The 13,196-nt window shown below is 31.2% G+C and overlaps 6 protein-coding genes across 6 annotated transcripts; 2 read left to right on the forward strand and 4 right to left on the reverse strand.

Annotated features, from left to right (window-relative positions):
• Nucleotides 1-958: 958 nt before the first annotated feature.
• On the reverse strand, nt 959-3,022 carry TBLA0H00130 (alpha-mannosyltransferase; the record flags this gene model as incomplete). The annotated part of the gene is made up of 1 exon (XM_004181777.1): nt 959-3,022. One exon carries the CDS (start codon nt 3,020-3,022, stop codon nt 959-961), a length of 2,064 nt encoding a protein of 687 aa, XP_004181825.1.
• Nucleotides 3,023-4,273: 1,251 nt separating this feature from the next.
• MDJ2 (Mdj2p) lies at nt 4,274-4,708 on the reverse strand (the record flags this gene model as incomplete). The annotated part of the gene is made up of 1 exon (XM_004181778.1): nt 4,274-4,708. One exon carries the CDS (start codon nt 4,706-4,708, stop codon nt 4,274-4,276), a length of 435 nt encoding a protein of 144 aa, XP_004181826.1.
• Nucleotides 4,709-5,184: 476 nt separating this feature from the next.
• On the reverse strand, nt 5,185-6,222 carry PFA3 (palmitoyltransferase PFA3; the record flags this gene model as incomplete). The annotated part of the gene is made up of 1 exon (XM_004181779.1): nt 5,185-6,222. The coding sequence occupies one exon, from the start codon at nt 6,220-6,222 to the stop codon at nt 5,185-5,187; it is 1,038 nt and encodes a 345-aa protein (XP_004181827.1).
• Nucleotides 6,223-6,902: 680 nt separating this feature from the next.
• Nucleotides 6,903-7,625, forward strand: RRP40 (exosome non-catalytic core subunit RRP40; the record flags this gene model as incomplete). Its single annotated transcript, XM_004181780.1, has 1 exon — nt 6,903-7,625. One exon carries the CDS (start codon nt 6,903-6,905, stop codon nt 7,623-7,625), a length of 723 nt encoding a protein of 240 aa, XP_004181828.1.
• Nucleotides 7,626-7,776: 151 nt separating this feature from the next.
• FIG4 (phosphatidylinositol-3,5-bisphosphate 5-phosphatase) lies at nt 7,777-10,383 on the reverse strand (the record flags this gene model as incomplete). The annotated part of the gene is made up of 1 exon (XM_004181781.1): nt 7,777-10,383. The coding sequence occupies one exon, from the start codon at nt 10,381-10,383 to the stop codon at nt 7,777-7,779; it is 2,607 nt and encodes an 868-aa protein (XP_004181829.1).
• A 345-nt stretch (nt 10,384-10,728) lies between these two features.
• On the forward strand, nt 10,729-12,903 carry PPM2 (tRNA methyltransferase PPM2; the record flags this gene model as incomplete). The annotated part of the gene is made up of 1 exon (XM_004181782.1): nt 10,729-12,903. One exon carries the CDS (start codon nt 10,729-10,731, stop codon nt 12,901-12,903), a length of 2,175 nt encoding a protein of 724 aa, XP_004181830.1.
• Between the last annotated feature and the right edge of the window lie 293 nt (nt 12,904-13,196).

Consider the following 13,196-nt stretch of genomic DNA (forward strand, 5'->3'; position numbering starts at 1 on the left):
GTTATGTTTTCATGGGTTGTCTAGTTTTTGCCTACTTCTATGTCTTCTTCTTTGTTCCTGAAACCAAAGGTCTACAATTGGAAGATGTCAACATCATGTGGGAAGAAGGTGTTTTGCCATGGAAATCTAACTCTTGGGTGCCACCATCTAAAAGAGATGACGACTATGATGTGGATGCTTTAGCTAACGATGACCAACCAATGTTCAAGAAAATGTTTGGCAGCAAATGAACATAACACAACATTACTCTAATTTTCATATTCTTTTCGTTTTAATGACCCTACTTATTATTTATACCTTTTCTAATAATTAGTTCTATAAATTACCTATGAATGTAGTATATATATACGTATATATTTTTTATATTCATACATTAACTCATTTATTCTAACATTCAAGAAATGTTTACTTCGAAAATTTTGGACTTTAAAAATATAAGTAGCTGCAGATATTGCTGATTGATACATTTTTGTTTATTCAATTCACAAAGCTGAATAAAGGGGGGTGGGGAGTGGGGGGATGATACTATGAACATTTCAGTTTGGAAATTTGTACTTTCTGCCTTTAAAGTCGGATACGTAGTTCAAGATATATTTGTTTACAGAGAATAATAATATATGCATTAAGCACACAAGATAAATATCAAATCAATGATGATCAGTTGTAACAATTACTCTGAGAAACTAATATGCATTCAAACTAGGGTGATTACTACTTAATAAGACCCATCTTTAGAATTAGTTTTAAAAAAATCCCAAGCAGTTTGAAAATTAAAAATTCTCAGGAATACCATAGTAGCAAAATGAAGGCTAATATATGTTCGTTAGGCAAAATATATAAAATGAAAATAATGCTATTGTACTACTGGAGACGTAGTTATTATGGTTCATATAATTATCATTTGAGAAATTATTCAATAACAATTTTAGATTTTCTGGTTTAATTAATTCAAACCAACTTAATCATGTTTTTTACCCGTTAATGGAGCCTTCTCAATGATTTTCATATCTAAATAACTCCAAATTTCATTAATATTTCGTAAATGTTTAAACTCATCATCAGTAAATTCAACTAATGTGCCCCTTAAAGCTAATTCATTATAACTGAATTCTCTAAATTTTACTTCATAACGAGCACACCAGTTAGAATTTGAACATGCTAAAGTCTTTTTTCCCCAGCCTTGATCGTTATCCTCTGCAATAACGGCATACTTTGAATCAATGGCATCTTCGTACCACTCCTTCATTTCATGTTCAGTTTTAAATTTAGTTTTAGGCCATTTAATCTTAGGGTTTTCCCAATCTTTCTTGGCAATATCATCACCCATTTTACAATTGTTTGATCCACCATTAGTCCAAAGCATATGAAGATCAGAATTCAAATGAGCCAACTGGGTAGAACATATTTCAACATAGTCCTCTGGAGAGGGTTTTGATCTTCTATCTAAATCACCGTAAGCTGCTGGAGCCATAGAATCAAAGGCAAAAGAATGGCCAGAAGCCAAAAATCCTAACCAGAAAAATTCCTTATCACCATATATACAGCCTGAGACTCTCAACATGTGTAGTGTGGCACCCATTATCAATGGGATAATATGGCTAGTTCTATCAATTACATATAGTCCTGAATCCATTTGATCAGCCTTGCCATCTTTAAAAAATCTTTTATAAATTCTTTCATTTTGATTTAAGAATTGCTCACATTCATTTTCAACATAGTCTTCGTCAATAAATCTTTTGTTATCGAAGTATTTATTCTCCGGCAGTAATGGATGAATAGATTCGAATAATGCATTACATTGGCCACTCATTTTTCCTTTAAAGATGCGATCCCTAAAAAATAACGTACCTGTTTGGTTATATTCCTGTGTATTAAAAAAGTAATTCAAGTCAACGTAAGGAACTGTATCAGCATCCAAGAAAATGTGTTCTTCAAACAAATTAAAAAATGAGGCTAGCCATTTACCTTTGAACTTAAAATCCTCAACAAAGTTGGAATCGAGCATTTTAGTAACATCCAGAAACATAATTTCTTGTACGGTTAACTGACCAGGTCGAGGAGCTCCATTTTTATACGGTACTCTAACATTTCCATTTTGAGCAGCAAATATTAATCTTTGGATATTTTCATCCGTGAGATCTCCATCGGTGTAAATTATTTGAATTGGCAAAGTATTTCCTTGATAACGAAGACTAACGAGTAAACGTATCGCCCAATCAACTTCCTTGTCGGTAAAGCTCATGATTATACCACGCCTGGCAACATTTTTACTCATTCTATTCCAATTAACCCAGAACGATTGATCACGATCAAATTCATAGTTAGAAAATTTTGCATGTAATCTAGTTTTATCTGTCAAAATTGGGATAGTCCATCTATCCAACATTTCTGTACCATATCTAATTTTGGGGAACATTTCATGGATATTTCGGTTATTAAAAAATCTTAAGAAAGGAAACATCCTATGTTCGAAATCCCATTGATCATAATTTGTAAATATATTTTTCATTGCATTTCTTTTATTGAGTGAATTAGCCACTTCAGATTTTACTGTATCTTCAAAAATACCTTTAATGCTAATATCATCATTTTGTATAAAGCATCTGTCATAAATTCTCAATCTTTGTAGAGCTAATTTTACGTCATTTTTCTTACGATGTATTCTTAATAGTTCCTCATCACCTAAAATGGACCCCGATTTTTCTTCTTTTGAATCAATTTGAATATCAGCTATATCAAATAAAATTATATGATAATCATTAGACCAATCTTCGTTCATATTATACAATTGGCGAAAATAAAAATTGCATCTATCCTGCAAACTTAATTCATGGAACTGTGGGTTTGCTAGTTTGCTAAATGGATTCCAACTTGCTTTCTGTTGTAGCTTTGCCATACTATCAAAGTCTGGAATAATATCCAGGGGGGAAAATGGTATATCATCCAATGGTCTAATATCAATATCATCTAAAGAATGGGATAAGCCTAAATTAATTGACCCAGAGCGAAATGCACTTGGCATATTTTTTTAATATAAATTGTTTTATCATTATTTCTAAACAGTATCCATATCGGCAGTATGAGTAAAACAATAAATGTTGCGAAAAATAAATAACTATTGTAAGACATATTTTTTGATATGTCTTTCTTTTATTAGTTCGTATCGACATGATTCTATCTTTAAATTTTATGATGAGAAATTCCTTAGATGTCTAAATGTTTAAGCTAGTTTTATTTTAAATTATTTCAGCAATGGTAGAGAAAGATAATAGATATAAAAAATATACTAAGGAATGTAATTTAAATGTCTTTATTAAAACAAGTTTTAAAACAGATATCTGGAGGAATGTAATTAGTTGTAACAGTAATTCAGTGAAAAGTGGTTAAAATCTGTCAAGTACATATAAAGGCAAATTTTAATGATGCTAGTTTCATAGGGTATAAAATTCATGGTTACAAAATGGCAGATAATCGAAGGGCTGATGGACAAAAAAATTCCTATACTCTTAAAACTGAAATTAAAATAAACAACGCATCAGTTGTTGAATTATTGTTTAGTTTAGTATCTTTTTTTTTTCATGCAAGCATCCAACAAGGCATTGTATTACCCCGTAGGAATGAATGGAGGGGTAATTTTAGTCAAAGTTACCCATTATATGGGCACATACAGCTAAGGAAACATTAGTGTTCCAAAATTGAAACTCCAAAAATTCGTAAAGATGGGGCAATAATGAGAATAAAAATAAAAAGTTAATATTTGGACATGGTTACACGATTACTGGCGTCGAAGTATAGATTTTCTTTAGGAAGGCATACACGGTGACAGTTTTAGAAAGATACAATGTTTTCATAGTAAAAAATAAAAAGGAGATCTATAGAGATTGGTCCCTGTGGGTACAATAACTGGAGAAACTTCTTTTTAGTATAGATTTAGATTTCCTATAACTATTTTTAAGTAAAATATTTCTTAAACTGGAATTTTTAACAACGTGGTTGCCACGTTGTGAAAAAAGTGAAAATGCCTGATAAAAATTAAAGATCTAGCCCAAAAAGCGAGACGCTGACATACCAATTAATGGGGTAATTTTAGTATCCTCCTTAGCATTGGCAGCGTAAAAGTGAACTGGAATAAAATTATTGAAAAATAAATCTATCAACGTAAGTAAAGATTAGGATAGGCTTCCCACTTTTTAAGGGCAAGTTTGTATAAATATTCTATAAAGTTCACAAAATATTATCCTACGGTTTGAAGTTAGATCACACAGATGGAGATTCAATTTCTCAACAATGGACTCTCCTTCAATATCTCCTTGGCTTCATTGATCTTTAGGGCTAGATAAGGACTTCCACCTCTATCTGGATGATTGGATACAATAGCAAGTCGGTGCTTTTTCTTTAATAAGTCTTGGTTTAAAACATTAACTTCGTTTGGCTTTATATTGAGAATTAGCAATGCTTCTTTTTCAGTCATTTGATAGCCAAAGCCTCCCATATAAATGTCTAAATCTTGTCTGACCTTCGGATTTAGTCTTGAACTAATAAATCGATAGTCGTTGTAGAATTGAGGCAGTTCCATTATCTTGATATTATTTAGTATTGCAATACCCTGAGGTGATAAGGATTTATACCTTACCCAAGCACTCAATCCACATTTTATTGTTATGGATAAAATTGTTACTCCAGTACCTATAATGATTGGCAATACCATATTCAACCTGCAAAATAATACAGAAATGAATTTAAAAAATAGAAAATAATTATAATAAGTGATGAAAACACCTCATCAATCTTATTATACAACCTGGTTTTCAACAAGTTTGGTAACGTTAGTCTCATAATTGTTTTATACTGATAATTTATTATAGTTCTATGTTTTTTAATAGTTACGAGAAACACCGAAATGGCTTATTGTTGTATTTGGAAATAATTTAGGATAAGACTCGATGAGTAAATTTAGGAGCAGAGGTAATGAGTAAACACAAGTATGCAAAAAGTGTTTTTCAAACATTTCTGAAATATAAGTTCTAATTGAGGATCAATATTAAAGATAATTAGGGATATGAAGAAATATGTCTATAAATATATATATGAAACAATATTTCAAATGAAAATAAGGGATACAAGAGAAATGATATTATAAAAAGCGCTATATTTTGATGCAATACTAGTCTGTCAAGATCTAAGCTAAGTTGTACGTACTAGATCTTCTCTTTGGCTCAACTGAGAATAGTCTCTAGATGATCTTGGAGTAACTCTCCTTAACAATCTATCCTGTAGGATCGCAGACTCTTGCAATTGGCTTGCAACTTTACGATTGATGTTGAAATACAGACCTTTTTCATCTGACGTATGCCTACTTTTGATATATTTATTTGTTTGAACTGGTAATAACCATTCTTTCCAGGTAGTGCCCATAGTTTCGCACCAATTTAATTTATATGAACCCAAATCAAAAACATTATCTGTTGGTAGAGGTCTATTTGATTGAGAATTATAAGTTGTGGTAGTATCTTGCAATATCTCTAATTCCTCCTTGTACCGTCTGTAGGCATATAACTCAATAGTTGTTCTATTTATTAAAACTTGATAAATTGAATAAGCAGTGAATAATGTCATCGAAACACTGGTAATCAAAGACACAATGAACAGCAGTAGTAAATGAATATTAATTAATTCTGTAACATATTTCTCTTGTGAAAACCAATTCCAGAGTTCTTTTGAAGATATGAGACATACAAATGTAGCATATAGCGAATTATAAATCAGAAAATTAATAAAATATTTATGATTCTTAAAACCAATACATTCTGCAAACCATGGACAATGATGATCCATCTTTAATATACAACGATCACATGAAGAACAATGGTGGCATCTATCTGGTTTCCACACAAGACATGTTCTGCAAACTCTTGCCCTACCATCATGTTTTAAAGTGATCGATTTTTGAGATAAATATTCTGGTGGAAATTCTGTTCCTGCCTCAGCAGCTTCAATGGAATTCACACGCAACTCCGGGAAATCAGATGGTGATCCTGGCCCAACCATAAATGCTTGAACATATGCGTAGTATCCAATGAGATATAGTGACCATAACATAGTAATCATAAAAGTATAATTAATCCATTTAATTTGATATATCGCTGTAAAGAATGACCATAAATATAAAAATGTAGTGAATAATTTGGGAAATACGGTTGTAACTGATAAAGAATTATACATGACAGAAATTTAAAAGACTTATAAGAGGATATATGATGATAATGACTGAAAATGAAAATAAAAACAATAAAAAAAGAAAAACAGTGTGATTGATTGAATTTTCGTGATCCTATTATTTTATTCAAAAATAAAATGCTAAATAATAAAACAAAACAAAAGATGATAATAGAGAATAATGTGAGAAACAGCAATTTATTCGAAGAAAATGCGGAGATAATTAAAGCAATTAAGTTAAGTAAATTATTTAATGTAAATTATTTAAAAATTACCAACTTTCTTAAAAATGTATGTTTGCAAACACCATACAAAATTCCTTTTTGAGTGCTAGGATATAAAAAATATTAAATTTGCATTAAAGTTGTAACTAGTGATGTAAAGTTATTTATGAATGACTTAATTCTTGCTGTTATAAGTTATTATACCTTAGCTTTATTATATTTTTAATAGATTTTATACCTGTTACCAGAGTCTTCGCTTAAAGTTGACCTTTTTGGCCGCGATTTCTTCTTTTGAAAATTCTCTTGAAAAATGTTAGAAAAATCGATGATTTATAATAAAAAGCTAATCGATTTTGATTTTAGAACAATTACAAATGAACTAATTAGATAATCACACACTATCTAAATCTAGTCTTTAATACTTCTATACTTCTCCCTTGAATTTTTAGCACGGAATTTAATATGTCGGCAAGAATTGTTTTACCAGGTGACTTACTTTCTGTTACCACAAATGAAGAATTACCAGTCCTTTTAGGGCCTGGTGTTGTAGAAGATCCCCAAACTCAGATAATAACACCAGTCAACGCTGGTATTGAAGTAGTTACACAAACTAGAAAAGCAACAACTATTAATATTGATTACGACTCTACAAGATACATCCCAGCAGTTGGTGATTATGTTATTGGCATCATCACAGGCGCCTTTGGAGATAGTTATAAAGTCAGTCTAGCAAGTTTCTCTAATGGGGTATCTTTATCATACATGGCATTTCCAAATGCTACCAAAAAAAACAGGCCTACTTTGAAAGTTGGTGATTTAGTTTATGCAAGAGTTTGCTCTGCTGAAAAAGAATTAGAAGCTGAAATAGAATGTGTTGATTCAACTACTGGTAAAGATACAGGGTTTGGCCATCTCGCTGGTGGTATGGTCATTGATGTCACATTAAGTTTTGCTCGTAATCTATTATTTAATAATGATTCATCTATGCTAAAAATATTAGCTAAACATACTCAATTCGAAATTGCCATTGGTGTAAACGGTAAAATATGGGTTAAGGCTCCAGATATTAAAAATACTCTAGCATGTTATAAATCTATTGAAGAATGTTCTAAATCCAAGAATTCTTCTGAATTTCCAAGTATAATAAAAGCTATTTTCACTAAACTGACGAACACTATTGAATAGACATACCTTCAGAATTTGCATTACTGCCAGCTCCTTTTATTGATTTTATTGTCAAGCTATATAAATTGAGCTTCGCCTTATAAGAATATATAAATTGTATAATAAGATATATTACCGTATAGTATGGTATCCATTCATTATGTGTTTTTTTTCAAAAGTTCATGTCTATCCAACTGTTATACAATTCTCTGTCTAACGGTGTAATTGAGATTTCATTTGAAAAAGGTGTAGTGTCATAACCATCCAGCGGCTTATATAAGTCTATATTTATCAATTTCTCAAAGTAAGGTGTATCAATTTCAATATCATGAACTGCCCAGTATTGTTTCTTTTTATTCTCATTCGAATTGTATCCAACGTATTTGATTGAATGGCTAATCTCCAGAGATTTATTACCAACATTTAAATTTGGCCTTAAAGCAGAGTTTTCTCCCTTAAGTAATGCTTCAGTAAGATATTTCTCTCTATTATATTCCATAAATTCGATAATATCACTTTCTTTGAAGGAGTGGTAAAGAACTTGCTCTTTATAAAGATTAAATTTGCCATTAATATCGTCAGTTTCAACATGGTTTTCTACTTCTTTATCCTCAGATTTTTTATCAACTGTTAACGCCTTCAGTTTACTATTTAAAAAACTTTGTTTATGCGATTTAAAAGGAGATAAAATCTGGCCTGGTTTTTGAGCATTATAATATCTCCTTGTTGAATTCATATTATATGCAAATAATTCTTGCATCCAAGTGTATGTTCTTGGTGAATAGTATTCATTCCAATAATTATCAAATGCATCTGGGTAACCACGAATATTTCTGGTGACATTCTCCAATGTTACATCATTTCCTTGGTCATAAGTTTCTTCTATTAACAATTGGTTTAGATTACGAACATAGTATAAATTCCACCAATGTGTGTAGCTTAGCAATGGTTTCTCAGTCCCTGTCCCATTATGTAAATAAAAATCAGTATTCATTTCCCAAGGCATTGCATGGCCAACTTTCCAAATGTAATTACCTAAAAATAAATTAATAGCATCTTGCCTTTGAGCATCCATAAAGGAATTACTATAAAACCTTTTAATACTCTCAATCATATCTCTAGAATGAGACCTCCATTGGTTAATCTTTCTGTATGTTTCTACTGTATTAACTAAATGTGAGCCACTGTACTGTAATGCAATAGTATCACCCAGGTCATGGAATAATTCAGTCAATATATTTACTATATCTGAATCATATTCCAAGAAACTATGATTAATAATGCCTAAAGATTTTAATTGCACACCTAAGGCCCGCTTTCCGATGACAAATTGTGCAGCATTAGTTCTATCTAAACAATCAATACAATTAGATCTACATATGCCTTGTTGAATCTGGGTCTCTGCTATTGATCTTGCATTAACAAATATCCCTGTACTTTGTACAGTTTCTAATGCATACTTTTCCAAAAATTCAATAACACCCTGGCCATCTTGTTTCGAAGCTCGACTCATATCCCACGATGTATATTTTATCTTTTTATCGTCTGGTAGTTGTAAATTTAAATACTGAAGGCATTGTTCAAATTCATTTAGCAATTTTGTCTCTCTTGGAATTTTTTCTTTTGTTTTTATTAAATTCAAAACGTGTATACATCCCCCAGAATAGCGTTGATAAAGCATATTAAAATGTTTTGCTGCAGAGCTAAAATATGGATCAACTACAGTTAATTTAATTGGTGGCTTTGCCGACAAATTGGAAATTTCTTGAGCCCAGTAAAGTGGGATGGATCCACGATGTTGAACAAATGAGGTATATCTATCACTATCAAAAAAACCATTCCCAGGCTGATGAAATGAACTTAAAATTACATCAGTAACAATTTGTTCTGTTTCCACTTCATTAGCTACAAACCCTTCATTGTTTACACCTCTTTTCAAAAATCTTGCTCCTGCAAAATGATGGGATCTACGTGCAATTAATGTAATATAAATGCTCTTACTAAGAACCGATATATGTACCTGGTCAATAAAGCCATAGACTAGAGGTTGGAACCAATCATAAACAGTATCTATACAGGGCATTATAGGACTTAGCAAATAACTATTCCAAACAAACATCTCATTATAGTCAACAATTCCACCTGGGATAGTAATATCAGATCTATCTATAGCTCTCAGTTTTTCTCTTAACAAGTTTGTTTGTAAGGTATTTGTAATATCGTATGTATAACTAAAGTAGAAAGTTTTGGCTAGATCTAGACCCTGAAATGTAGTGATTAATTTTTTTTCTATTGAATTCTTGTCAGGCCTCTTATAATCACTGGAGATTGGAATCATTTCTGTTTCATCAATATGGAATATTGAATGGCCTCCTATCATTGCTACCTGACTACATTTAGTAATAAATATCAAGTAATAGCAGTAAGTAAATTTAATAAAGCCAGCTAAACCATAGCCAGTTACTCGTTTATTAAGACCTTCATCAGTAGCTTCTTCCAAGCTTGAAAGGACATTCATAATCTCATTTCTAGTGAAGAAAACATTATCTTCTAGAACACTAAGTTGGTCTTGAGGAACAGTTAAGTCAATTTCTAAGATACGAAACATTGTCTCTCGTTTGTTACTACCAACAATATACATTCTGTCTTTAGTTTCATAAAGGGTATATTTAGTAAGAATAAACTTTGTGGTTTTCTTTTGTTTGGGAACTTGCGAAGAGGTCAAATTAGACCTATCCATTTCAGGATCTTCAAATAGAAGATCATTTTGTTCTGACATTAACTTTGTATTGGAAATAAATTGGTTTGATATACCAGCAAATAGAATGCTGGATGATAATATCTGAATATGATATTATTTGGTTTCCTTTTTTTATCTTACTTTGAAAGATCCTTATCAAAGTTTTATTTTGAGTTATATATATTGTATATTGATTAATTCGGAATAACTACCGAACTGGTCTAATTTCGCGATGTGATGAGTATTTTTTTTCAATAGAACAAATTCTTAACACACTGGGTAATCTATTTATAAAACTAAGCAAATTAAAGTAACTATCAATCTTGTAATTGTGTATTAAAGAAGTATCACACATTTACTAGTTAATTACATTATTCTTTTAGAATGAAGACTGAAAAGGATCTGGAAATTTTAAAAAAAGCAAGTATAACTGCTGCTCAAAGGCGTCAAATACTCAAGCAAGATCGCCGTAAGAAATTCAAAGACCTTGCCATTCAAGATACTAATAACTCATCAATTGCGTCTAAAAGAAGTGTTGAAAAATTGTATTTACCAAAACTCGATTGGAATAAGTCAGAAAGCGATCAAGGAAATGGTAATGAGACACAACTTGAATATTTTAAATATTTTGTTCGAAAAGGTCCTAAGAGATCTCCTTGTATTAATAGAGGTTATTGGTTACGTTTACATGCTATCAGAAGTAGACTAGATTCAATCATTGGAGGTACTTCTGGTAATATTCTTATAATTAACCTAGGATGTGGTTATGATCCATTAGCATTTCAGTTATTAGATAAAAAGAATGTGTCTAGCAGAATGTATCATGAAAGAGTTTCATTTTTGGATATTGATTATGAAGAAATGATTGCTACTAAGTCTAAAATTATTAGAGAAACAGCAGAGTTGTCTAACATTACAGGTAAAGAAATTCCAACCTCTTCTGACTTTGATTCCACAGAATATAATTCTCCAAAATATAAAACCAAGATTTGTAACTTAAATGATTCTAAATCATTTAATAACTTAATTCAAACTATGGATATATCTGATTCAAATCTAATTAAAGTATTTATTGCAGAAGTATCGTTAGCATATATGGCTCCAGAAAAAGCTGATGAAATTATTCAAATATGTGGTAATCTAGAAAAGAGTCATTTCATTATCATGGAACAATTAATACCTCAAGGTGTTAACGAACCTTTTTCAAAGCAAATGCTAAAACATTTCAAAAAAAATGATTCACCTTTGCAGTGTGTTTTAAAATATCAAACTATTGAATCACAAAAAAACAGATTTGAAAAATTGAATTTCAATTACGTTAATGCTGGTGATATGTTTCAATTATGGTTACAGACCTCAGATGAATTGATTAGTAAAGTTGAAAAGATTCAACCATTTGACGAATTAGAAGAATTTCACCTCTTTAGTCATCATTACATATTGTGTCATGCAACTAATGATAGCGAATTTGTATTTACCCCAAAATATAAATTTGTCGATAATAAATCATTAGATAAACAATTCAAAATTTATAACGATAAAAATGTTAAAATTAGGGATTTAGGCTTCGATATTAAAAGGCGATTTGGTACATCTATAATGTCCGAGAATTATAAAAATATTGATAGTATTATCTACAATTCAGGTTGTAATCCTGCTCGTCTTGATTCTACTATTAAGATTGGATTAGATGTAGAAATTGATAACTTCAAAGATAATATTGAACTCTTGGAAAATAATTCAGATACAGGCTTATTTCCAACTGCTAGAATGTGTCATAGCTTTACAACATTAAGTGATACTGAAGCAATAGTTATTGGTGGAAGAACTGGTCCAAATCAAAGCATATGGGATTCATGGATATACCATTTAGAGACTCGCAAATGGAGAAAAATCAACGATTCTTTGACATCTAGGTATAGGCATGCCTCCTGTAGCTTGGGGAAAGATCGGATTCTAGTAGTAGGTGGTGTTGTAGACGCTATTGATAACAATAAGAGCATATTTGCCATTTATGATAAAACTACAAATAAAATCGAATGCTGTGAGCCTCAAAATTCGAAAGGTAGCTGCATTAAGACAGTATTTACTTCACTTGTATCCTCTGCTATTGCCTCCTTGCGTGGCATTTCAGGAACCACAACAGTAGCTATCATAGGAGGTGAATCCGATGGCAAAACAATTCAAGATACATTAACTATATATTCTTATAAAGACAAAATGTTAAGATTTACCAGACAATTTCAATGTCCGCTTTTTAAAAGATATGGCTCACAAATAGCTTTCATCGATGATACCCATATTCTTATTGTGGGTGGAACCAGTGACACTATTTTATTTGGACAAGATAGCACAATTGCTATTGCCGATATTACAACAGGTGAGGCATATGGTGTTCATATACCAGATAGTATCTGGGAAAACTCACCAATTTGTTTTGTAGGCAGCTCATTACAACGTGTATCTTCCAATAAATTTGTGATTGTTGGCGGTGGTGCAACATGTTACGGGTTTGGATCTATTTCTAGTAATATTTTTGAATTGGATATTTCTCTATAATTAATATTATCATCTATTCTGTAATGATGGAAATATATTTTACTTTTATATTATATTACTGACATTATAAGTACGTTATCTTTTCACAGCTCTTCCAGGGTTCGAACAGGAGACACCCCTAAAAATTCACGGAGTTGTCTACCTTGAAAAGGAAATAAAACAGGAGAAGGTAAGGAAGTTTCTGATTACCTGAATTGAACTTTGTTTTTTTGTTTGGCAGATTTATACTAATAGTAAAAAAATAGCAACCTTCAACTAATACAATAGTCTTTGAAGTTATCTAGTACTCTGTT

This window comes from Henningerozyma blattae, chromosome 8 (genome assembly GCF_000315915.1).
Source record: "Henningerozyma blattae CBS 6284 chromosome 8, complete genome".
Classification (NCBI taxonomy): Eukaryota; Fungi; Ascomycota; class Saccharomycetes; order Saccharomycetales; family Saccharomycetaceae; genus Henningerozyma; species Henningerozyma blattae.